This window comes from Cyclopterus lumpus, chromosome 15, assembly GCF_009769545.1.
Source record: "Cyclopterus lumpus isolate fCycLum1 chromosome 15, fCycLum1.pri, whole genome shotgun sequence".
Taxonomy (NCBI): Eukaryota; Metazoa; Chordata; class Actinopteri; order Perciformes; family Cyclopteridae; genus Cyclopterus; species Cyclopterus lumpus.
Window position 1 is genome coordinate 12,752,944 of NC_046980.1, and position 25,742 is coordinate 12,778,685.

The 25,742-nt window shown below is 42.6% G+C and overlaps 1 protein-coding gene across 1 annotated transcript; it reads left to right on the forward strand.

The window, feature by feature from the left end:
- Positions 1–3,627: 3,627 nt before the first annotated feature.
- On the forward strand, positions 3,628–23,074 carry ptpn20 (protein tyrosine phosphatase non-receptor type 20). The gene is made up of 46 exons (XM_034552180.1): positions 3,628–3,751; positions 3,961–4,124; positions 4,676–4,741; positions 4,840–5,019; positions 5,176–5,251; positions 5,686–5,766; positions 5,938–6,013; positions 6,229–6,382; positions 6,581–6,652; positions 6,832–7,006; positions 7,260–7,395; positions 7,483–7,621; positions 7,722–7,874; positions 7,996–8,181; positions 8,282–8,444; positions 8,548–8,815; positions 8,922–9,001; positions 9,306–9,383; positions 9,505–9,612; positions 9,705–9,821; positions 9,922–10,130; positions 10,327–10,428; positions 10,624–10,717; positions 11,209–11,294; positions 11,933–12,104; positions 12,626–12,837; positions 13,402–13,500; positions 13,617–14,080; positions 14,504–15,128; positions 15,480–15,650; positions 15,785–15,959; positions 16,048–16,258; positions 16,341–16,378; positions 16,643–16,729; positions 17,496–17,557; positions 17,904–18,065; positions 18,147–18,396; positions 18,730–18,836; positions 18,981–19,063; positions 19,457–19,593; positions 19,690–19,838; positions 20,223–20,313; positions 21,406–21,740; positions 21,839–22,054; positions 22,802–22,864; positions 22,964–23,074. The coding sequence occupies exons 1-46, from the start codon at positions 3,628–3,630 to the stop codon at positions 23,072–23,074; spliced, it is 7,107 nt and encodes a 2,368-aa protein (XP_034408071.1).
- The last annotated feature ends 2,668 nt before the right edge of the window (positions 23,075–25,742 follow it).

Here is a 25,742-nt window from a genome sequence, read left to right on the forward strand (position 1 = left end):
TAAAATGTGACTGGGCTTCCAATAACATTAACAACATGTACATGTTATTCCTAAGTTAGTTAGTCAGATTTCAGACTGGATGCATGCAGTGTCACCTATAAATGAACTGAGGGTTCCTGCATGATCAGTAGGCAGTACTCAGGGAAATGATCAGCTGGCTTTTCTTTCACCCGGTGGATCTTGTCCACATTAAACTGTGCGTTCATTTGTGGACATGCAGAGGCTCTGCAGAAATCCACAGCGTAGTAGTATCGGTACCATCCGGAGTACGTGCGTCAGTTTCTATAGGCTACGCTACAACAACGGATGTGTGCACGGAGCCATGCTCCTCTGTGACTGAATAGGGACATGAGGTAAAATGACGTGAACTTAGCGCTTGAGTAGTTTAAATTCTCCCTGCACCCACCAGACAGCCCTGGATGGCTGTTATGTATCCTTGTCCCTGCGCAGATACCCCGGGGCCTGCAGAGACAAGCTGCACAGAGAATTGCGCGGCGTGGATAAACGTCCCAGCACCGACTCCCGCAGCAAGACAACAGCTCCGACGGTTTCTTACCCCTTGTTCAAAGAGAGCCCGCAGTGTTATGATCATTGTGGGGGAGCAGCCTAATACAGCAGCGGGCTAACAATCCACTGGTTTGACGGAGGTCGTTCGTCCTTCCAGGCTTCTCCGTAGCGCACCTACCACCGGGGATCCACCGCACCTTTGGGCGTCAGACGGATTAGTTCCATCGGTGTAGCTGATTCCACGCCACCCGCTATTGGCGGCGCTGACCTGTCGATGTCAAACCGCGAGGCTAATCCAATTAAGTGTTTAAAGGCGAATAGCTAAGAATAGACCCAATTACAGTCAAAAGTTTCAGATCTTCAGCGTGGTGCTGTTGTTAATAGAGCAAATGAATGGGGCACCATGTATAGTTGCTGTCATTGATGAGTTACCTGCCGGAGCGGAGCAGCCTTTACTGAGAGGACGTCAAAACAGCAATGCGATGATCACAAGGATTATTTTGGATCCGTGGAGGGAGCGCTGAAGATAATACAAAGGATCAGAGCGCTGACATAGGTTACATATGGTACCAGGTAATGTGTCGACAGCTATTCTTCATCGTCGTAGTCTTCCTGTAGTGCTGTTTGACAGTTTGGTGAATTGAAGTGGGTGTCTTCATGTTCAAATATATTTGTTCTGAGATTTCAGATGCAAAGTAATTCACTGTTCGCACTAACCCCTGGCTAAACATTTACAGTGCAGTAATGATATTTACATTGAAGAGTAATAATGCAAAGTATAGCCTTCATATTCAGGCCTGTGATGGCAAAAGTCATCCTGGTCAAATGTGTTGTTAGAGGCTGCTTATGTTGTAGCTATAAACTGAACTCTGAGCAGCAGCTTTACGTCCGCTATCACGTTTAGTTGCTCATGGTGCATGAACGTGGGAATATATTTTCACTTCATATTGTAGTGAGAGAGAAGTCGACTAGAGACCTAGATCTGAAAAAGCATGTTGTCCCAAATTCCAAAGGATAGTGTACATCTTCTCCTCTGTCTGTGTCCTCATCATGTCTGCTTAATGGATCACTAAGGTGGTTTGTATTTAACAGGTCATAAGGCCGGTTGTTGACTGGTTCATGCGCTGACATAATGACAAACAAACTGAATAGGAGACCAAATATGCTTTTACAACCAGGGAAACAAAGATAGGCAACTGGTGTGTAAACTGGACATGGCATCAGCGTATTAGATACTAAAAAGAGTTGGTTCCATGACATCAGAGATCCTCATTATGCTCTATAATGTCATCTCATTTTTCAAGTTTTAAACGTTGTGATTTAGGGAATGCGGACCCAGTAATAGGATGTGTAAGTTTAATGTTAGTGGTGAGAATGGGCAGGAGAGGTCACACCAACACAGCCAAATGTTTATCCAGAAGCCATGTTGTTACATGCACAGTTACTTGTGTTTTTGTTATGCCAAGTGATGTCAATATAGCTAGCAAGCAATAAGCAGCTTTCTGCGTTGGTTCCCTGCAGCAGTGTATGGCTTCACAACAGTAGCTTTATACCTGTAGACAAAATACTTTGAGGGAGTGCAGCTGCACAAAGTTTTGCCCTTGAGTGGACAGGTGGGTGCACCTGGCTGGGTTCCTACTCTCTTCTTCAATCCCCTCTATATCATAACAAGAAACCAGCGTGCAGGGATACAGTAGGAATATTTCATATTCCCCATCAATATAATGATGTAATCACTGAATGAAATGTCCCTAATCTCACAATGACATTGGTAGTTTTGTTTTCAGGCATTTAATCTCATTCGACTTTCTTCGTATTCAGTCGACAGTCTAGGTGTTACAAGCTGAGGATGAATACTCTTTAAGTGCAGGTTAATCAGGCCTACAGTAATTGGGTTGGTCTATATCATTGGAAGCGTGTTGCTTTATATGTGGTTGGCTGTGAGTACCTTATTGTATTAATGCTCTGAAATGTTTTACAGGAACAGATAGTCTCCATGCAAAGATCCAGTGTAATGAAAAGCATGGTGCTTGGGTTTCACAACCGTGACCCCACATCAGGAACAGCCTGATTCTGTTTTCTGGTATTGTTTGAGAAAGTGCAGTTAAATCTATCAACCTGGGAGAAAAGAGCCTGTCAGTTTCTACTCAAAGTATATTCTCATGCCAACACTTTGTCTGTCGGTATGCAGTCAAGTATATCTCAGACTGATTAGACATCAATGTGTTGCAGTTATTTCTGCCTTTTGTGACAGATACTGCTGTGTTAGTTTTTATTCTAATCCTCCAACATTAATTCACATTACAAGTCAAATCTAAGTGGGTGTTTTGATCGTCCCAGATTTACAACAACATGCAATCTTTTGGAAAATTGAAGATATTTTCGTGTGTGATTGGTTCTCTTTTAATGTGTCTTCTTCTAATGTGTTTTAAAATAAAGCCAATTGGAGTGAAAATATATAATATAGTCAAAATGATGAGTGTTATACATTTAATATAATTTTAATATTCATTAAACAATATGTGTAATATAAGTTCTCATCTGTGTATAGATGTGGTAATATACACAGCATGTGACAACATCTAACATGGGATCATGACACAGTGGCTCTGGAAGCACAGCTCCCTCAGAACTGGTCTCTGGTCAGAAGAAAGCCTATTAGGAAAGGGGAGGGGCAGTGAGACTGATAGAGTAAGATAATCTAATCTGTCCAGTCCAGTACAAAGAACAGCTTTTTTTTTTCTTAGTACGATCTCATAACTGTCTCTGAAAACAAAATACTGTTGACAGGCTGTGACAACAACAGGAATACCTTGCAGGGACGTAAAGGTGGAGTATGTAATGAAGGGGATGAGAGGACAAGAAGCTTGACCATCAGCCAAGAATATCGGCCTCATGCAGTTTACTTTGTTTACATGAGTGTTGAAAGACATACAATACATTCATCTGAATGAAGTAAAACCTCTCTCTCAGAATATTAACTTGACCAATACCTCTCACAAGTTTTGGGTTCGTACATGTGTGTCTTATGTGTGTGTTTGTGTGCGTGTGTGTGTGTCTGTGTGTGTGTGTGTGTGTGTGTGTGTGTTTCCTCAGGTGCGTGCTTGGAATGTGTGCAGGATGAGCAGCACATTTGTGACATTAGCTGAAGTACTGGAGGCACGAGGGGGACCTCTGCTGGAGGAGGAGGTCTGGTCCCTGCTGCTGGGCACTGCAGAGTCTTTAGTGGACGTCTCTTATATGGGTAAAGCACTTTAGATAACCCCTCTTATTGAAGGCACATGCATTGCATCTTAATGCTCTGACCATACCATTATGGTATTGCAATGTAACATAATCATTTGAATATGCATTTCATATCTGTATGATTCAGTATTTCTGCTTCACTGTGGCTTTACCGTAGAACTGTTTCAGTAGCATCATATATATTATGGACTTCCTACTTTTTTTCAGGTCAGAACAATATGTGTAATATCATAAGCCCCTCCTCCTTGCTGCTGTCAGCCACTGGTACCTTAGCATTTAAGAATTGTGGCCTATCAGATGATGTATCCACCTTCACTGCTCCAGAGATGCTGCAGGGCCGTGCCAGCTCAACCAAACCTGCCATGGAGAGGGTCAGTGCACACATTATCATACCCGTCCTCATAGCTCGCATGGAAGTTGATGACAGATTTGACAAACTCGAAACACTATCAGTTCATATTGGTGTGTTTTTTTTATCAGTGACTTTAAACTCTCCTGGCATATCCTCACATGTCTTTTAGTCTTTAAATCTCAGGACGACAAGAGTTGAAGGTCGACTATGGTAGAAGCCCGCCATCTAGTGGCCGAGCAACGAAACCACTTACTTGAATCCGGCACTTCAGAGCCCTATTTATAAACATGTGTTACACAAGACTCTAAAGTAACTCCTACAAAAATGATTAGAATGTCTTTACGAACAGGAATGTTATCCAATATATGTGTTCTTGTTTCACCCACACTCTGATCTGCCTTCATAAATGCCTCATATTCGTCATCACATAATATGTCCTATTTATGTAATGGATAGGTTAGCATTTATGTCTGAAAGCTGCAGGAAATGTCACCTCCTAGCATAACACAAAATATAACACAACATATGTTTAACCTGTATTGTCATTAACTAGTTAATTGTGTTGCACAGATGCTAGTGTATTCACTGGGAATGACTCTCTACTGGTCAGTTGATTTTCAACTACCTCAAAATCAGGTGGGATCCCCTCATACAAAGCTGTCTTTTCTAAATCCGTACCGTCAAGGTCCCACACCTCCATTGTTATAATGTCCTTACATTCTCATTCCTCCCAGCCGGTCCAGTTGAGTGACCATCTAAACAACCTCCTGCTCAGCATGTGTGAGGACCAGGCCCATCGCAGGGTAACTCTCAACACCATCCTGGAAGCCTGCGAATCTCAACATAAAGCCACCATCCTGCCGTCACCCACCAAAGTCATCAGGCAGCTGGTGGAGGAGGTCTTTCATGAATCAGTGAGTCTAGATATCTATCTACAGTATGTTCCTGTCCGTAAGCTCTTCAGTTTCTTCTCCGCAGGCCATTGCGTATGTGTCCGAATTTAAAAGCATAGTCTGTATAATGACAAAATATAAGTAAATTGTGAATACTAGCAGTTTCTTTTCCTTCAGATGGAGCATGGCTCTCTGCCAGACAGTCACGTTCCTTTGAGTGGAAGAAGCCAGATGATCAGAGAGAGACTACATGGTGAGCGTGCATGTTAGAGACCTAATGAACTTGAGCTTTTAAATACACATTCAGGGCACAACACTGGGATTTCTTACTACTTGACTGTACATCAGTGCGTTTTTAAATGGAGCTGATTTTAAATGTCTGTCAGCATGAAAATGGAATATGTGTATTGTACAGCCTATACTGATGTATTGAATACATTTGACCTTTGACCCTACATATTTACAGAAAGTAGTTTCAGTCATTGCTTTTGACTCAAGTCGCGTACAGGTCAACAGGATTAACATATTAACCTAAAGCAAGGCCAGGATTAGGCTCCTGCGACAGCCAATAATCAGATACAGAGTGTAGGTGTGTGCAGGATAAACCCTCCGTTGGCCTCCTGGGAGCACAGGGATGGACCGGAATCAAACATTGCTGCCATCTTTCATTTCTTACCTGATTGACAGGAAAGAGAGGGCAACTTTCAGACTTCAGCGAAGGCAGTGCTGAAGAGAGAAGATACTCAACAGACTCTGACTCAAAGTCAGGTAATGAAAAGAAGTCAAAATGGTAGAAATAAGTTATTCTGTCTTGCGTTCTCTGAATAAAGTCCTTAATTCGGTGCAGATGTAATCCTGAATTAAATGCAAAATGTTTCTTTAATGTGTGTTCCATAAGGTGCCTGTTTTGACAATGCAAATTGTATGTCTGTTTTCTAGGGAGTTTAACTCAGAGACCTTGGAGACAAAGCCCAAAGAGCTCTCCCACACCGTTGTACCAATCCTCTTTAGACCGGTATGTACGATATGCATGCACACACATCATCACCACTAATATTGTAGTTTTAAAAAAAGTATTCAACTATTTGAGCTATCTGAGTGTGCACGTCAGCTCATTCATTGTCTTCAGTGACTTTAAGGGACATGACATTGTCTCAGAGTTTGACTTTTCCAACTTGTCTGCTCACCTATTACACAACCTCCCTCCCCCACCCCTCTCTCTCTCCTCAGACTCCCTCGTGGAGTCCGTCAGAGGGACAGCAACTGCAGTTGGCTTGGAAGGAGCCCCCACCACGACATCTCTCCGAAGACATCAGGCAGATCTCACAGTCCTTCCATCACCTTCAGCGAGTCCTCGTTCAGTCTGAGCCAGAGAAAGGCTAAGGTATTTTTAAAATGTTTGTTCAGTGACATAAATGCAAGAGAAATGTTTTTTTCTAGAACATGAAAGTGGATGTTGTACTCCAACTGTGGCGTATTTAGTGCGAGTGAGGGACAGATTAGCAGAGCCTTTAGAGAAAAAAAAGCATTTTGGATGTGTTGCTGCTTAAAGAGTTTATATTATAAATGTTTGTTTTGTCAGGCTTTGGGTCCAGAATTCATCAGAATGGCAGACGAACAACACATTGTTCTTGAGCTTCCAGGATCTATCGTGGTAAATTTATGATTTCTGTTCATCTCCTCTGCTTCTGATCAATATCAATGTAAATTTCTGTTGTTGTTTTTTTTTCTTACAGTGTTTGAATTTGTCTTTTCTTGAATGCTAAACTGCGTCTGTTGCATGTCAAGTATCTGTATATCATGTGTGAGTGTGTTTGTGCATGTCCACCACAGTCCAGGAAGGGCCGCTCGTGTTCGTCTCAGAGGGAAGTGACTGTCGTGCTGCCTAACGGACAGTACGTGGTGGTTCGCTGTGACATTAAGTCCAAAGCAAGAGATGTGTTTGACATGGTGGTGGCTCACGCAAACCTGGTAGAACACTTCTACTTTGGTCTTGCCTTTATAGATGGTAAGATGTTAACCTGGTCTGGACTGCACTGGTTCTACATCACATTGCAACATTCAAAATGGAAATTCATTTTAAAATATCCATGGTCCAACTTGTGATATTGTGCCATGAGGGGTGAACTTGGGACACTATTTAAATGTTTAACAACCTTTTTCACTAAGATAACGTTTCATTAATTTCTTAATGCATGTTGTGTTGTTTCAGTCACTTTAGACGTCTGAAGTTAAAGAGGCTTTTCTTTGTCATTCTGCAGATGATGAATATTTCTTCTTGGACCATGAAACAAAAATCTCAAAAGTCTCACCAGACAGTTGGAAAAAAGGACAGATATCCTCCTTTCTGGTGTTTCTTCGAGTCAAATTTTATGTTGATGATATGTCCTTTATTTTGTAAGTACAGTACTGGCGTTAAACAGACTTTTACAGAAATACATAGTTTAAAAACCCTTTGATTCATCTTTTTTTCCTGTTTCCTAGGCACAAACTGACTCGCCATCAGTACTACTTACAGCTGCGGAGGGATCTCTTGGAAGATAGGCTCCACTGTAATGAGGAGACAGGCTTGTTTCTGGCTGCTCTTGCTCTGCAGGCGGAGTTTGGTGATTACATGCCAGAGGTACAGAGGACACAAAGAACAGTGTTCCCCTTAAATACCAGCATCTACTTTCAGTGTGTGTTACAGCAGTGCATTTGCTTCTTTTGTCTGTCTTTTTTAGCTGTATGGTAAGAATTACTACCAGCCAGAGCATTATGTGTCCAAGAGGATGCTAGAGAAGCTGGCCTTGCCCAATGTCAAGGAGGAGTTGCCAAGACTACATGCAAGTCATGCCCAGATACTGCCTGAAGAGGCTGAGACAGAGTACCTAAAGGTATCCAGACTACAAATGCATCCACTCACACGACATCATTTGATTTACTGGCACACTGCAGACATAAATAGCAACTATTTAAAATTGAATGCATGTAAAAAAAAAAAAATGTATCTCCCAGATTGCCCAGCAGTTACAAGAGTATGGGGTTCTCTTCCACCGTGTGGGGAGAGAAAAAAGGCCAGTGATGGGAGAGTTGGTTTTGGGAGTCTGCTCCAAAGGAATCATTGTGTACGAGATGAAGAACCACCTGCGGACTGTCACCAGACGCTTCCTCTGGAGGGAAACCGACACCATATCCACTGGGGTAAAAATAAATGCCATTTTGGTCAGCTATTTTTCTTCATACAGCTCAATTAATTATGAAGATCTAACTAAATGTTTGATGACTTGTGTCTGTCTTTCAGCGGCGTAAACTGATTATAGAGTGCGGCGGGCCCAGCGGGAAAAAGCACAGTTTTGTAACAGAAAGCTCAAAAATAGCACAGTACCTTCTGAACCTCTGCTCGGCGCAGCACAAGTTTCATAGCGAGATGACGTCACGACAACTTAACCACACCATGATACCAGGTGGGTCAAATTGGACTGATTGTGCAGAATTGATTGTTTTTGACTTTGGCAACACCGATGCTCACAAAGGTGAAGAATAGATAACACAGGTCTGTTTCTCCAGATGAAAACATGGATAAGTACATGTCTGTCTACCGGGGCCGTAACCTGAACCTGAAGCAGATGTCCTCCTCAGAGGGCATGTTGCACCATATAGGTTTAACACTTGGTCAACCAGACTCCCTCTCCAAGTCCTGTGATAACCTGACTGAGAAGCTGGAGGCGAGGCTGCGACAGCAGAGGGAGATGAGGAGGGAGATGAGCAGAGAGCTGAACAAGGAGCTCACTGAAACAGGAGACTTCGGGGATGTGAAAGAGCGACAGTGTTGGAGGTAGCCGATGATGATGATAACATTCTTATTCTTGTTACAGGAACATATTCTCTGTGAACATTAAGTAAACAGCTGTGTAATGTGTAACTGTGCACATGTGTTGCAGCACTCAAGAGTCGATTCCCAGGATGATGTCCAGTGTCTCGCTACATAAGCAGGACTCTGACGCCTCTTTCCCCATACGAGGTGAATATGTCTCATTTTTGTGAACTACATATGGGTGACAAAGCAAAAGGGAAAATGAACTCTGAGCATCTTTAGTAGAAGTATGGAGCGGCACAGTGTCACATGTCTGTATGGTCAGATATGGGTGGCATGGTGGCTACTTGTTTTACCCTGTCATGTCAAGAAGTAAGAATGTTTTCCTCATGTGTTGATATAAGGGTTTTTGGAATTTCTAAATTACCCTTAATATGACTTTTTGACCTTCCCCCTGGGTATATAAAATATATAAATTTACAGTGGCCCATATAAAACATGTGCTTTGCAGTTGATACACCAACCAGGACCCCGCCAGAGAGAGAGATAGTCTGTGTGACCCTGAAGAAAGATCCCAAACTGGGCTTCGGTGAGTTTATGAAGGCGGACTTAGCTGTGAACCTGATGTAAAATGAATGAGCAGAGTACCACGTATCTGATTATTCACCAGGACACTTTTGTCTTCTACTTCCTCTCTGGTCCTGTTTCAGGCTTTGTGATAGTCGGCGAGGACAACACAGGTAAACTTGACCTTGGGATCTTCATTGCCTCCATTGTGCCTGACGGGCCGGCGGACAAGGATGGACGAATCAAATCTGGTACAAAGCACCATTAACTTAACATCACTCGAGACCAAATTGGGCTGTACATGACAAACTATAACAAGGACGTGATTTGTTGTTATTTTCAGGTGGACGTCTCATCTCCCTAAACAAGACGAGTTTGGAAGGAGTGATATTCAGTGACGCTGCTGCCATCTTACAGAACAGCCCTGAAGAGGTGGAGCTCATTGTGTCCCAGCCGAAACGTAAGATCTGCTCAATGCATTACCATTACAAAACATTACTTGTGGAACTTAATACAGCCTGTATGAGGTCCTTTATCCCACATCGTTGTTTTCCTATCAGAGTCTTTGAGGGACCGTTCAAATTCCTTGAGTATAAGTACTCTCGGTTTGGCGTTGGAGAGGAGCTTTGGGTCGCAGACCACACTGAGTGGAATTGAGTATCGTCCCGTCATGGAGGAACTGGAGGAGGCCATCAGTCTGTCCAACCTGGCGACCCCAAAACTGAGCAGGAGGCTACACATTCCTGTTGTACGAATACATGACGCCCAGGTAAGAGATTACTTTGTTTCCATGGAAGAAAAGCATGAGGTCAGAGCTGATGAAAGAGTTCAGCCAATCCTAATTGTTAAATGGATTAAGTGCTCTGAGTTTCCTGACGGCACACTTCTATCTTGCCTTTGTGTATTCTTCTCTCAATCTAAAACATGTTTGTTTCTGTTGACGTATTCTTGTTCTTCTTTTTCAGGATGTGTTTTCCAGGTCCCCCTCTATCTGGAGTTTGAAAACTGGGGAGCGGTTTATAGTGGAGCTTAAGAAAAACAGTGGTAGTCTTGGTATCAGTGTTGCTGTGAGTGAATTATTTATTTAACATCATGCACTCAGTTGCCAGCTTATTAGATACACATAGCTAAAACGTATTCAATTACCATATAAATTATGGAATGTGCATCATAGGTAACAACCTATGATGCACATTCCCCTGAATTCTAGGTTTATTTCAGGCCTTAAACATTGATTAATTACTTCTCGCTTTTACCAAAAGGGAGGAATCAACACCAATGTGCGTTATGGAGGAATCTACATCAAGAGCCTGGTGATTGGAGGTGCTGCAGAGCAGGACAGGCGCATTCAGATAGGTAACCTTTTTATTTTAAATGTCCATATTCAATCAGGTGGCTGCCAAGATTTGATTTTGTACCGGATGATCATTCAACTTCTGATTTATTTGCAATTTCACATCTGTGAAGTTTTCCTTCTGTCTTATCAAGAATGGCATCTCCCAATCCCTTTGCATCATCAAAAGGATATGAGGAAAACGTTGTGTAGTATTTATACCACGCCGTCACGTTTGCTTAATGTAGATCGTCACCGTCCTTCGACAAAGTATTTAAACAAGTGACTGTGGATTGAATCCGGCCCAACAACATGAGCGTGCCACTGAGGCCACTGTGTCTGTGTCTGTCTCCTTGATTCATGCTTCACTGAGCAGGAACGACTTTTAGATTTGTTGACATGCCCATCAAATACATGTACTCACACACACACAGACACACACACACACACACACAAACCGTTTATGTATTGATGTTGCTAATGATGATGAGATTTGTGTTTGTGCATATGACAGGTGACAGACTGCTGGAGGTTGATGGGTCCAACCTGAGGGGCGTGACTCACCACCAAGCTGTAGAGTGCCTGAAGAGGACGGGGGAGGTATAAACAAACACACACACATGCCACAAACTAACTCCATGCACGCACGCACGCACGCACGCACACACACACACACACACACACACACACACACACACACACACACATGCACACACACACACACACACATACAAAAACACACACGCACACAAAAACACACACACACATACAACCATACTGTTGCTGATAGTATTACATTATACATCAGTTCAATATGACTACTCTCCAGAAAGAAAACATTTTTAAACAGCATACGTTTATGTTCAGTGTCAGTGTTATCAGAGTCTCGGGTTCAGCTCCTATTTTCTATCATCAATGTCAATGTTTTTCCTTCACTAATGATGACACTCCTTGCCTAACCATGATGAGGTAGTTTTGGTTACTTGTTTTGGAATAAACCATTTGATCATTTAGTTGCTTGCTTGTTGGACCCTTGAGACCCTCCATCCTTATTTAGAGTAATCTAGAGTAGCTTTTGCACTTCACTCAATTCATTCTGATTGTGAATATGTACAGAAAGCACAGTAGCTGGCAGTACTGTACATTACATTCAGTATTTTACTATGGCAGTGCATGTTGAAGTATAAACTGCTGAACATACTGTATAAATGGGTTGCATGTGCATCTGTTCCCGATAGGTGGTGAATCTGCTGTTAGAAAGGGAGCCCACGGTAGTCTTGGAGCCCAGACCTGACTCCCCCTGCCCCCCCCTGGCCCACAGTTCATCACATTCACATCCCCCCTTGACTGAAGTCTCCATGGAAACGACCTTGAGTTGCCGAGCCAAGGACTACAGCTTTGTGACTGATGGTGAGAGGCGAGAGGAAGGGGCACATACGCTCACATAGGAGAAAAAAAAAGAAAAGATAGACAGTGTCAGGAACACACACACATACATACATACATACATACACACTTGCACACATGGCCCAGAGGTGACTGTGAGTCATCTGACAGCTACATTGTGGTTTCTGTCAGAGTCATCTAGGGCTGACGCTCCCTCAGTCCCCCGAGACAGCGTGCACTGAAACCTTGAAGCTGCCTGTTCCCTGCCTGAGCTTAGTTAAAGGGACAGTTCCTCATCTCTACAAAGCCTTCCTTCCTGATATAAATGTGAGACAAAATGTGGGGGAAAGGATTGTCTTCTTGTTCAGATTTGTCTTTGGAAAAAATAAATACTTCTCATTGGAAGGCATGTGGGTTGGGGTGATTGATGAATATGTTTTCTTTTATGTTCACAGTGTACCAAATCACAGCCCACATTACAGATTAAAGATTACACAACAGACATTAATGCTCAAAGATTGCCCTCGGTCTCCTCTCATTCCTAGAAAACACGCTTGAAGTGGTGCTGAAGAAGAGTTTGTCTGGCCTCGGCTTCAGCTTTAACATATCGCAGCTGCACTTCGGGCCAGACCGTGGCAGCGTAGTCCGCATCAAACGTCTGTTCCCTGGTCAACCGGCGCTAGAGAGTGGCCTGCTGCGAGAGGGAGATGTCATCCTGTCTGTCAACAAGGAGCCCGTCAAGGACCTCTCTTACCAGGTAAAGGGGTTGGGGTATTTAAAATGACTATTAATCCTATCCTAAGTATAAAGCAAGCGAATTATGAAGCACATTCAGTGATAGAGAGTGGTTGTTGCATATATATAGGTGGTTTTGTTGCATCTTTTTTCCAACATTGAAAGAAAATGTCTATAAAAACAATAGGCTGGTTTATAAGGTGCGAACTGCAGTCTGGTGGTAAGATTGTATTCATGAGTGGCAGCACAGTGGGTCATTTTGCCTGCAGATGAATAGTTGTGAATGGTCTGTGAGTGTAGGAACAGCACTAGTGGTCCTGCTCTTTCTTAAGATCTCGGCCACGTCATTGGTTCACTAATCCTTTAATCTCATACCACCGAAAATAGCAAACTGGTTGTCTCATTTGATTTGTCATTTAATCTTGTGTGCTCTGCCAAGGAGTTCTAGAGGTATTCACACGGGTGCTTTTGAACATACAGTAACAATGAAAAAGATGTGCACATTTTCAGTCTGTCTCAAGCTGTACCCAAACATTCCTTCATCAACACACATAGTACACTGTTTTTTCAAATGTTTTTGTTCCAGAGGGTTTTGTTCCTGCTACGTGGAACTCCATCTGAAGTTCATCTGCTGATCTGTCGACCAGGTTATGGAGCGCTGTATGATGTAGATGACAACACACTGGTGAGCTCACATGTACGCAAGTAAACACATATATATTTACATATAGAAGAAAAAAACCCCACCTACATTAGACTCAGTAATCCCGACAGACCCTCTTACCTCATGTCTGACTGTAGAGTCCTGCAGCCTTCCGTGAGGTTCGATCTCAGTCGCTGGACATCCGACTAGGAGAGGACTACAGCCAGCTCCTTAAGTTTCATTATGATCTCAAAATACCTGCCCAGAAGCAGGCCCCCGCCCGTGAAGAAGACCTGACAAACACAGGAGAGAAAAACCCAGATCCTCCTGCAGCTCCAGCTCTCCCGGAGACCCAGGAGAGTCTGGAGGGTAAAGTGCTGGCCAAACAGACTCCCCCATCTCGTCCACGCTCACCCCCTTTGCCCACTTCACCTACATCGCCTCCATCACCAGTCTCCCCGGCATCACCTGCCTCACCTACTTGTAGCTCACCAAAGGAACAACGGGAAGTAGAAGCAAAGAAGAAGAACAAGGACAATGAAGAGGAGGTTGCAACGACAACACGCTCAACTGTGATGCTTATGGACGTCTGTCCTAAGACTGGTTCGAACGTATATGCCAGGTAATGTATCAGAAGTAGACACACATGAAAACATACATAATGATATATTATATCAATGATTGCCTGTTGTGCCAAATGAAAAAAGTTTCACAGCGATTAGATCCGCAAAATATTGCAGCCATTTCTGCAACAAGAGATTTGACTTTGAACTGCTTTAACAAAACAGGATCAAAATGTGTATAGAAACTGCTCAACGGGATTATCAAAGTATTATATGTCATATGTTTAGTACTGCATTTGTAGCTTTTAGTACCACAGTAATGACTTTTCAATAACTAATGGCTGTCAGCAATATCAGGGCAGCTAAGGAGTGAACTGGTGTTTCATTATAATCAAATGATGAACTATATATATATATATATATATATATATATATATATATATATATATATATATATATATATGTTGTCTGTTTATCTGCAGCGGAGTCCGAGAGGAGGCAGATGGAAGTGTGACCTACTGCCTGATGGGAAATGGACTGACTATCATGGCAGATGAGGAGTACCTGACCATCAGCTCCACACTGGAGCCTCTTCACAACCTTCCCTCCAGTCTGGCCACTCACACTCCAACTACCAACCTCACAGGCCTCCACTCTCAAACCTCCAACAGCTCCTCTGGTTTCAGCTCTCAGAATCCAAGCCTCGGCCTACACGTCCCCTCTAGCAACATCTCGGCCCTCAGCCTCTCATCTGACACCCCGACCACTTGCACTCTGGCCCGCCCATCCCAGCCACCGAAAGCCAAGCACCACCCGATACAGCAGGGGCTTCTTCCAAGTCACTACAAAGCCATCTCCATTAACAGTAGGCATATGGTGCCCCCACCCCAGCCTCCTGCTCCACCATTGACCCCCATCACAGCACAGGTTGTTCCCTCTGTGCCTGCTTGTGCCAGTCCACCTGCCCCGAGGCTGCCCCCCTCAATGCTGCTCCTTCCTGCCCAGAGCCACACACAGCTCAGAGAAGAACCAGAGAAGAAAGGAAGGGAATACAATGATGATTATGATGATGATGATGAGGAGGAGGAGGAAGAGAGTCGGAGAAAGGTTCTTGGCTCACTTTATCTTTGCCAAAAAAAAAATAGATATTACCCCAATAGATTTGTCTGCCAGCAGAAAACTTAAACACATCTGAAAACATTTCCAGAAAGTTTAGTAAATATAGTCAAGCTTCGGGTCAATGAACCAGTAACTATAGTTAGCTAGGTATTTGGCTTGTGACCAATAATGAACAGAGATAGAGATACATCAGCTGCATGTTTGTTTGGGAAAGGAGCTTGTCTTTAAAGTTTAAGCTTAAACATGATGTGATGTAAATTATGTCTTGTTTTTCAAAGTTATTCGATGAATTTCTGTAGCTATTAGATAGATAAATTGTCATTGTTTTTTGCCTGTCAGGGATTGGTTAAAGAGTTTGAGCTGACAGTGGTTCTGACCAAGTCCAGGAGTGGAAGCTTTGGGTTTACCATCGCTCGAAGCAAGCTGGACAACTGCTACTACATACAGGACATACTGGACAACCCAGCCAGGTCAGATGGACGGCTCAGGGCAGGAGACAGGCTCGTCACAGTACGCACAAACACACACACACATCCGTACATTTCTGCACACTTAACTAACAACATTATTTTTGCTCTATTTCATTTGGAGTATGTGCTGCTCAAGTTGACTCAAGTGATTATTTCTCGGTCATTTGTTTCCAGGTAAATAGACACGATGTTACCAGTGTGGCTGATGATGTTGCCATGACGATTCTCAGGTCATCTCCGAGAAGACTGAGTATGACTTTGGGGAGGGCTGTTACAAACCTGGTGGCCCCGCCTTCCTGTGACAGCCTGCCTGATATAGTTCTCTACAAGACACCCTCAGGACAGCTTGGTGGGGCACACTTTCACATATTTTGAAGACACAGGCGCACCACCAGTATTATTTGACTGTATTTACGATATGTGTGTGCCCTCTCCAGGTATAAAGCTGACAGGAGGTATTGGCAGCAAATGGCAGGGCATCTACTGTCTGCAGGTGGTGCCAGGCTCCCCAGCCAGCGAGGAGGGCAGCGTTCAACCCAATGACAAGATCCTCTACATCTGTGGCAGGTGCACCCTGGGAATGACCCTGGAAGATGCAGTCAAAGCCTGTGAGATCGCCCCTCGTAAAGTCAAACTTAAAATCTTTAGGTATGTGCCCTCAAAGCATTGAGAGATATACCCTGAAATGTGTGTGGTTCTTTAAATGACTTTATGTCTGTGTCTGTTACAGAGAAGACCAGCCAGTGAACCCCAAGGCTAAGTGGAACGGTAAGGGGGTCTGAAGGATTCATGGGATGGTTTCACCTGCTTACATTAACCCAAGGACACATACATAGGCTAGTGTGGTTGTTAAATGCACTGACAGATTGCCTAGAAACCACATATGTTTGTGCTCAACTGGACGATTATTTAAGTTCAATCATTACCAGAAACAGTTCTTGGGAGACACTGGCCTTTTGTTTTTTTAGATTTAGCACTTTAAAATAGAATTGTTTCATTGTACAATATATGTATTTATATATCATTGTGTAGGTCTGTTTGACTGGAAAAAGGACAGGAAGTTCTTTGCTCGTTTGGAAGAGCCCATCTCTCCAGATAAAGACTCTCCTACTGAAGATGGTGAGTGTTTTCCCCTCCCAACTCTCTCATGTTCCATCAGCACCATAACTGGTTCCCTTTCACTCTTTTGCTTGTTGCTCCTCTTTGTCTGCACGAAGCTGGAGCTTGGTGTTGAAAGATAGTTCTCTTTGCAGCTTTGTGTGTGTGTGTGATTGCGTGTGTGTCTGTGTGTGTGTGTGATCTCAATGCTGACAGACAGATCCTGGGCTCTCACAGCAGGATTAATAATTAGCAAGCCTCAGGCCCTCCACTGGTGTATTGGACTGCAGGGCTGTAGCCATCACAAACACACACACACACACACACACACACACACACACACACAGAGTGCCATACAGCCAGTGGTCTACAGGGCAGGTAGCTCTGTTGCCTGGTGACGGTGCATGCAGCAGTAAGGGACAGTGGAGAGGGTCAGTCTAAAAAGACCAGCCTTGTTCACCTGTCGTAGAAAAGAGACGTACCCATCAACACTTCTCTTTCAAAATGGCCAAAGAGGTGGGAGGTTGGTGTGTGTGTTTATTTTCTGTCTGTCTGTTACGGTAATTTCATTGGCCGAAAATGGTCGCATGGATAGAAATTAGTACGGAAGGGATGTTCTATTGTTAGCTTAGGGCAGAAGTCCAGACTATTCACTTTATTTATCTTTTAAAAAAATGTTAAACGCTTTATCAATATTCACTGAAAACACAATTGTCGATGCAATTGCTTGATTTATTTTTGTTTGCACTGGCTGCTGATTCATTGATGCTTTTTCTAGTTTTTTCAGATGAAGATGTGTGTCGGACTGCAGAAAAATTTAGATGTCTCTCCCTCACAAAAGAAAACGATGTAAGTTTCTGAACATATTATTTATCTTTGTTCAAGAGCTCACTCTTTCTGGGGTACCTCTTCATTGTTGTCACCTCTTGCCAGCTCTACTTTTTCTTTTTCTTAAACTGCACATATTTTGAAGAGTCTGTTGAAACACATACCGTAACATGAGTCCATTTGTGTGTCAATCTGCGAATGCATTCTCTACTGGGGGGGGGGGGGGGGTCTCTCAGGTTTTCTTTACACTTGATTCATGTATCAGCAATACAATGGCCTTTTCTGCCGAACATAAGCTGCTTCTGTAAATACAATGGAAGTGAAAACTGACTGATTCCTCATTTTGTTTCTCCTCTGGTCCCTGTAGAGTTGCATCATGCAAGTGGGGTTCACAAAACCAGAAGGAGGAGGCCTTGGCTTTGCTTTGATTGGGGGAACCAATGGCAGCATGCTTCGAGTGAAGGAAATCTGCTCTGGTGGATTAGCTGAGCAGGATGGTCGGCTGAGAGTGGGAGATATTCTATTAGAGGTAACAACCCATCATGCACCTTGGCTTTTTTATTACTCTCCGTGGTGAGGAAAACCCTGACCCTTACTGTGTAATTTCTAGGTAAACAGTATGATTGTGTCCGGCCTGAGCCACAGTAAAGTAGTGGATATCCTGCGTAAAGCTGAGGGCACTGTACAGCTCACCATCTGCAGAGACATCCTGCCCCTGACATACTCCGAGTCACCGACACCGCCCAACATGTCCGCTCAGACTGAAGCTATTTTAGCTGAGCAGCCGGCTCCGGTGTCCAGCCCTGATAACGGTCCCTCTCCTGACGTCATGCTGAATAAGCCAGTTAAGCGTCCCTCTGGTATGATCTATGCCAACTGTTCTACCTTTTATCGTGAATATTTAGAAGGATAATAGTACTGAAATAAAGAGTTGTATGTATATATGTATGTGTGTATGTATGTATGTATGCTACTAATCTTTCTCAAGACTTTGCTGACACAAGAATTCAAATTCAAATTTGTATCTGGTAAAATAACAAATGGAGGAATTGCAAAGCCGTTTACTCATTCTTAATCATTAGGACTATTCACTTGAAACACCTTTAGATATGTAAAATATACTGTAAACTGATGTAAATTAATTAAAAAAGAACATATTGTGAATATATTGCATCCCTCTATCATTGTCTCAGAGGCGACTTCAGACCCTGTGGTCAATGAAGCTGGTGTGTACGTTACCTCACCACCTCCTCCACCACGCCGACTGACTATCGTAACAGATGACACTGCAATTACACAGGTATCATACATGCACACTAAAAAGCATACACACGTGGAGCAAATATTATGTAGATTCTATGTTTGACTCCTTACCTCTTTACAAACTACTAACGTGTTGCTCCTTCTGTCTGTTGCCTCCTCTGGCTGCTTGTCTGTGGAACAGGAGAGCTGTAACAGCACCCCTTCTCATCAAGCTTGCTGCCCATCACTAAATGTCACTGACATGTTGCATGGAGCTTCTGACAGGTAGTAACTTCCCAAACTTCTATCCTGTATTATTTTCTACTTATTTCCTCCCCACTTCCTCCTGCTGCTTCTTTTGGGCTGTTTGAGTTCCACTGTGTACCACAAGAAGGCAGCAGAGAGCAATATAAAAAGTACCACCCTGGATAAATTCTGTCGCTTATGGGATCTGAACCCTCATGAGACAAATATAGAGTAACAATTAGGAATTGTATAGTACTATTCTCTGTAGCTGCAAAACAACAAGTATGGCAGTAGTATAAAGATATTTTAGCCTCTTGTCTATACTGTATTTTAGGTGGAAAAGTCGCAGGGAAAGGAAGCTCTGCCTTGCATGATTTCATCCCCTCCTACCGAAGAGTAAACATGGTCTGGTCTCACCCCTGACTCCCCCAGGAAACGAATTGTGACCAAACTTTTGGACCAGTCCTGCAAAGACATCCGGAAAACACAGTCAGACGGCTGGAGCAGCGAAGAAGAAGAAGATGATGTATTTGATGCCACCCGTCTGGACATGACCTCACCCCAAACAGGTGTATATTCCTCTACTCTTGTGCTGAAGGGTCAGAGTGAAAATCGTATCTTTTCTGGTCCATTCTGACAACTCTTTTCCCCTTTTGTTTCTTCAGGCCCACCCATAGTATCAGAGGATGAACTGGCCAGTTTAGCTCTCATTAGCCCGGCTAAGACCAGCAAGTATTCAGGCTCCAGGGTCAAAGCTCTCATCCGGATTCTACAGCATCAACTGGACCAGCACGAACTGGTCAAAGAGTTCATGGTGTGCATGTGTTATGGACAAGATAGTTCATGTACAATGTATCAGTGTAATTCATAGTTGTAAAGTTGCCTGAACAAAGGGGGAAATTACCCATTGACAACTTAGTGTGCCATGTAATCTTTTCCTACATTGATCCTGCCATTAGAACTATGCATAGGAGCCTAATTTAATGTACACTGAGGTACATTTAGAGAACATCTGCAAAGAAAAGGACCTGCAGACACACACACACACACACACACATACAGTACACACATAGATTATCTGTCATTATTAAAACATTTATACTATTTAGACTACCATTATGGACAGACACACTGTGACGCAGATGTACTATTGAACATGTTTGTATTTTCTTTTTAATTGTGCTCATTTTCATTTCAGGCTCTGGAGCATCTGAAGCCCTCTGACAACTGTCTGGTGGGAAAAGCCCCTGAGAACAGAGATAAGAACCGCTATAGAGACATCCTACCCTGTAAGTCTGAAAGAGGACTTCGGTTAGCTTTTACTTTCTTCCGGCATAATCTATAGTTTAACTTTTTATTGGTGAGCTAAAGCTTGTGAAAGCGGGATACTCACAGGCTTTGCATTTATAGAAGAGCCTGTTTGTTACCACTTTTCTTAGCGGAAGGGAGTGCAGAGGTTTGTTTGCAACACTTGTATACGCAACAAATCATTTCCTATATTAGCATCAATAATTTACTAAAGCCGTACTTATAAGTTTTATGGAGTCAGCCAAGTATGTGGTGATGAAGATGATTTCATTTGGCAAGACCTTGTAATTATCTCAGATTTTTATTTCAGGGGGTAAATACAGAGACAGGATGAAAAGAAAAACAAAAAAAGTGAATTGTGGTCAGGACTAATGAAACTGAAGAATGTCAAATAAAAGCTGGAAACACACACAAATGGATAAAAACACGTACAGACACGTACAACACGTTACTTCTCCAGCCCTCAGTGTGTTGGAGTGAAAGGGTCAGTGTTGAAATGAATGAGCATGATGAAAAGGATAGTGACCCCCAGTGGAATGCTATCGCACCTCAATGCCTTGATGTTTGCAGCCTGCTACAAGCCGGGTATTAACCAATCCTTTCCATTGCTTGTAACTATTTTACTTAGCACGTCTGGTTTCCAGTCTGTGGCTTTTTTGGCCTTCAAAGCAGGAGGTGGGGGACCAACCCCAAAAACATTCCTAACTGCCTTCAGTCTATCACCCCTCTCATCACCAACACACTTCTTCACAGCGCTGGGTTGTTGAGCCCGGCTCCAGACCCCCTGGGCTGTTTGCTTGTCCTTATTTACTGTGCACTTAGATTGCATGCTTTTGACAAAACAACAAAGTAGCAGTGTTTGTTGTTTGTGGTCAAGAAATGAATGGATTCATCGAACATCGGGAATGAGCATGTCAGTCTGTTCTGTTTGTGGGAGGATACTGCAGGAGGTGTAATTGGTTTATTTCAATTATGAATTCATGCAGTGATGCATGCTCACACTCAAAGCAACACACATGCAGAGAGTTTAGGGTCTTTTATATGTATTTTCCTTCTTTTCTCTACCCCCATAGATGACGAAACTCGTGTTGCCATTGGAGACAACCAGGATTACATCAACGGCAGCTACATCCACATGCAAGTTGGAGATGAAAAGTTCTTCTATATCTCCTGCCAGGGGCCTCTGCCTTCCACAGTGCCGGCCTTCTGGCAGATGATCTGGGAAAACAAATCTGATGTCATTGCCATGATGACCCAGGAAGTAGAACGGGGAAGGATCAAATGTCACAAGTACTGGCCAGAGAAGCTGGGCGAGCCTCTGGACACCGGCAAGTACCAGCTTCACCTGGAGAACCAACAGTTCCTGGAGTACTTCCACATCAAGGTCATCCGCATGGTGGAGATAGAAGTAAGAGATTTGTGAGGAATATTTGCCTGCCTGTCAAACGTAACTAATCTTATGGTATACTCTAAACCTCACGATTCTTAAACATATTGTTATTCCAGACCAGTGAGACACATTTTGTTCGTCATCTGAAGTTCACACACTGGCCTGACCACGGAGTGCCGAAAAGCTCCGAGCAGCTGGTTCGCTTCATCCGCTACCTGAGGGCCGTGCACCATATGGGACCAGTCACTGTGCACTGTAGTGCCGGAATCGGACGCACGGGAGTTCTCATCAGCACTGACGTTATCCTCAGCCTCATTGAGAATGATTTGCCTGTGAGTGGAGCCATTTTGTTAGGTTTATTAATTAGTTTACCACACCATTTTTTGTATTTTAGCTATGCCAGTGGCACAGATCTAGCGATGGGAATGATTTTTTCCCCCTGATTAAATTACATTTTGCAGAATACATTTTCTTTGTCTAGCAGCATTATAAGGTCAATCTTCTACTTGTCTAATTATGTGGTTTATGACCAAATACCTGAAGAAAACCAATAGCATTCCCTTCAGCCTCAGCTGTACTTTTTGTTTAGTGCTTATTTGTAAATGTTAGCATGCTAACTTGCTAAACTAATAAAGTGAACTTAGTAAACATTAAAACTACAAAACATTACCTAACAATTGTCATTGTTAGCATGTAGTGACCTGTCAATCACAAGTTAGCCACATCCTAGCATACCCTGCTTTATCATCTATTTTACTAATAATAATTAATAGGACCATCATTTACTAAATGGACATCATGCTGTATTGAATAACTCTTGAAACTATAGCTATTGAGAACATATACTCATGTTTACAATGTTTTCCTGATAAATCAAGTGAGATGTAATTTTCTCAAAGCCAAAGACATTGGCTATTTGAAAGAGTGCACATTCAAGGCATTTCCACATTGGCTCCACATTTCAAACTGAGGTTTCCACCTAGTTAATCTATTATTGACATAAGAACTAAACTATAGCCAGAGACTTGTTCACAAACATGCTGTAGTTGTGCCTAACAACCGTTTGTTTCTGTCTTCAGATCAATGTGAGTGACGTCGTAAAAGAGATGAGACTTCAGCGACATGGGATGATTCAAACCAAGGTCAGTAATAACAGAGGGATAATAGTTCAAAGTTCAAGCTTTTAAAAAGAAAAAAGTGTTACCAAAAGCTAGACGTGCCCTTTGTCTCTCTCATTTCAGGAACAGTACTTCTTCTGCTACAAAGTCTGGTTGGAGGTTTTACAGGGCATTTTACAGCTTCACGGCAACCAATGGCAACCGGAAAGTCCTCGAGACCACAATGTAGTTTAAAGTTTCCCACCTTCAGTTCACCTACCCAGAAAGCAAAGACTGTGATTGAGTAACCATGTGCAGTCTATTACAGACTGGCGAGACCTTTTTCTTTGGCTGTATAGTTCAGTTAGCTATAATAAGAAACTTGTACTTTTTCTCTGTTTTGATACTTTGTGTTGAGGAGGCCCATTGTTTAGTTACAATGACGTCAACTGTAATGTTTTTGTTCTTGTATGTGCTCTCGGTGCTGTGATTATGTGAATTTAATTTAGATCACTGAGGTTGTTTTGCCTTTTCAGGCTTAGTGATTTGCCTTCTGTCTTTAGCATCTTTTTTTTTTATTTTGTTCAACTATTTGAATGTATCTCATTTTCTGTTTTCCATGTCCTTTAATTTGCAAATCACATTCAATTTTATTTATTCAATATTGCATGGAATGTAAATGGTAATCACATCTCTTATCTGGCAGTAATGTAAGATCATCAAACCAAAGGGAGTATCTGTTTGTAACCTTGATGAGTAGCATTTGATTAAGCATTGTGGTATCATTTCATTAAGTGCATTTGTACCCTGGAGAAAGGGGCATGAGCAAAAGAACACTATTTATTTTTCAGTTCATCATCTCCAGAAATGAAAAGAATCAAGTGCCTTGGAATGACTCACACCGCTGGCTCCATACTGACCCCGAGTCACTTGTCACAAGTGGTCGGAGATGGAGAGCAAGAAACTGATTTGAGAGCACTCGGCAGTGGTTAGATTGAATGTGCAACTTTGAGGTCTGAGGTGGATGGTTGGTTGATCCAAACCGGAGGGGGATTACATCTCACCTTTTAGTTCAATGTGAAGTTTGCACACCGCCTGTCAATCTTTTTTTGTTTGTGGGCCCATTTTATACAGAACACTACACATAATCACAACTTGCACATCCTGATTCAGATAAAGAATGATCCAACATAACACATTTTTTGATGAATTCATACATTTTCAATTCCCTCTTTTACGAAAATTTGGACGTCAATACTAAATGTTCAGATTTGTGGAGTTATATGCAAAACTGATTTATATAGCTAGTTGCAGAGTTTCTAGGTATAATTTGTTATGTGGTAACATCCTTTGTCTGTATTCCATAACTATTTTAATACAAAGTCAGCCAAAAAATGGAAAAATATATTATGAGGTTTACAAACTTGCCATTTTGCCACATTAGATGTAAATTATGTACAAAAAAATGCAACAAAACTGCATTTCCAAGTCACAGATCAAAGATGATGTATAGCTGCTAATTTGAACCTCAACCTCTGGATGTAACTGCTTGTAAGCTTTGTTCTTTTAGCTGCTATCACACACACAAATACACACACACATACATTGCATGCAGACTCTCAAAGTACAGAAGTCTGAGTCTGGAGTTTGGTTAAATGACTTGAACATGATCAAAATGTGCAATGTAACAAAGCAATACTCTCCATGAGGAGGGGAGACCTCTTTCCCGAAAACATCTTCCAAACCGTTTGGAGCATGTTGGTAAGACACATGCAGTACTGTACCTTTGTCATGTGGATGGTTACGCAGAGCCATCAGTTTCTGCACTGTGTATGCAACATCTGTTCATCAATGCTGGTTGGTTGGTTCCCTACGTAACCCTCTGTCATGTGCAAGTTGATGTTCTCTTTGAGATCCTGTCATTATTTTTTCTCCTTCAGATCTTGGAAAATAATTATTCTTGAAAGAACAAACAAAAGCACATTTTGCATTCATCTGTGAAAATGCATCGTGTACAGCCACAGCAAGTGATTATGCAACAGCATTGTGGAACGTAATAACCATTAATTGCACAACTGCTTATTTATGCTAAATTAATCTCTTGTCACTGTACCAGCCACTATGTAACCAATAACTGAGAACAATGTAATACCTCTCTCTTTAATTAAAAACTATTCTGGAACTTGTTTGCATGTTGTACAGCACATTTTACCCCCTGACTCTGAACACAACATAACTCAACTTGAACAACGGAACAAGAGCAGCAGAGTGGGTTTTCCCTGACGGCACACACAGAACAGAGAGCCGGAGGCGGCCCTAAATCTAAATCCACTGAGCCCCCTCTCCACTTTTACTGCAGGGTATACTCCCTCTCGGGTTTTACTGCAGGGTAAATAAGCTGGTCTCACAGGGGTCTTTGTGACAGCATGGAAACCCACGGAAACACACTGCACACTCCACTCACATATAAACCCTATAGCATGGGGGAAACCATAGCCGCTGATTTACTCTCTCTCTCTCTCTCTCTTTTCTCTCTCTTCTCTCTCTCTCTGTGCCCTTGGGCACTATCTCTACAGCCGCCCCCCTCACACACTCAAACCCCTCCTCTCTCCCCTTTCTCCTTACTCCCCAACTCAGACCTTGTTATTGCTGTAAGTTATGGCAGGAGCGACATGCAACTCGGTTATTCAAGGCCCATTCCCATTTACAGTTCCATCATTTTATTAAATGGTTGTCCTTTGAATTTCTAACCACAAGAAGAAGGAAGAATGAATGACTGCCTCACTTACTCAAAGGTAATATTTTAAAGTAGAGAGCATGTTAACTGAAAAGATGCTGATAACATCTGCATCAGAGGAATCTGAACAAGGACCAGAAGGGACTATCGTCTGTATGTATTCTGGGTCTGACAATGCAGTAACCA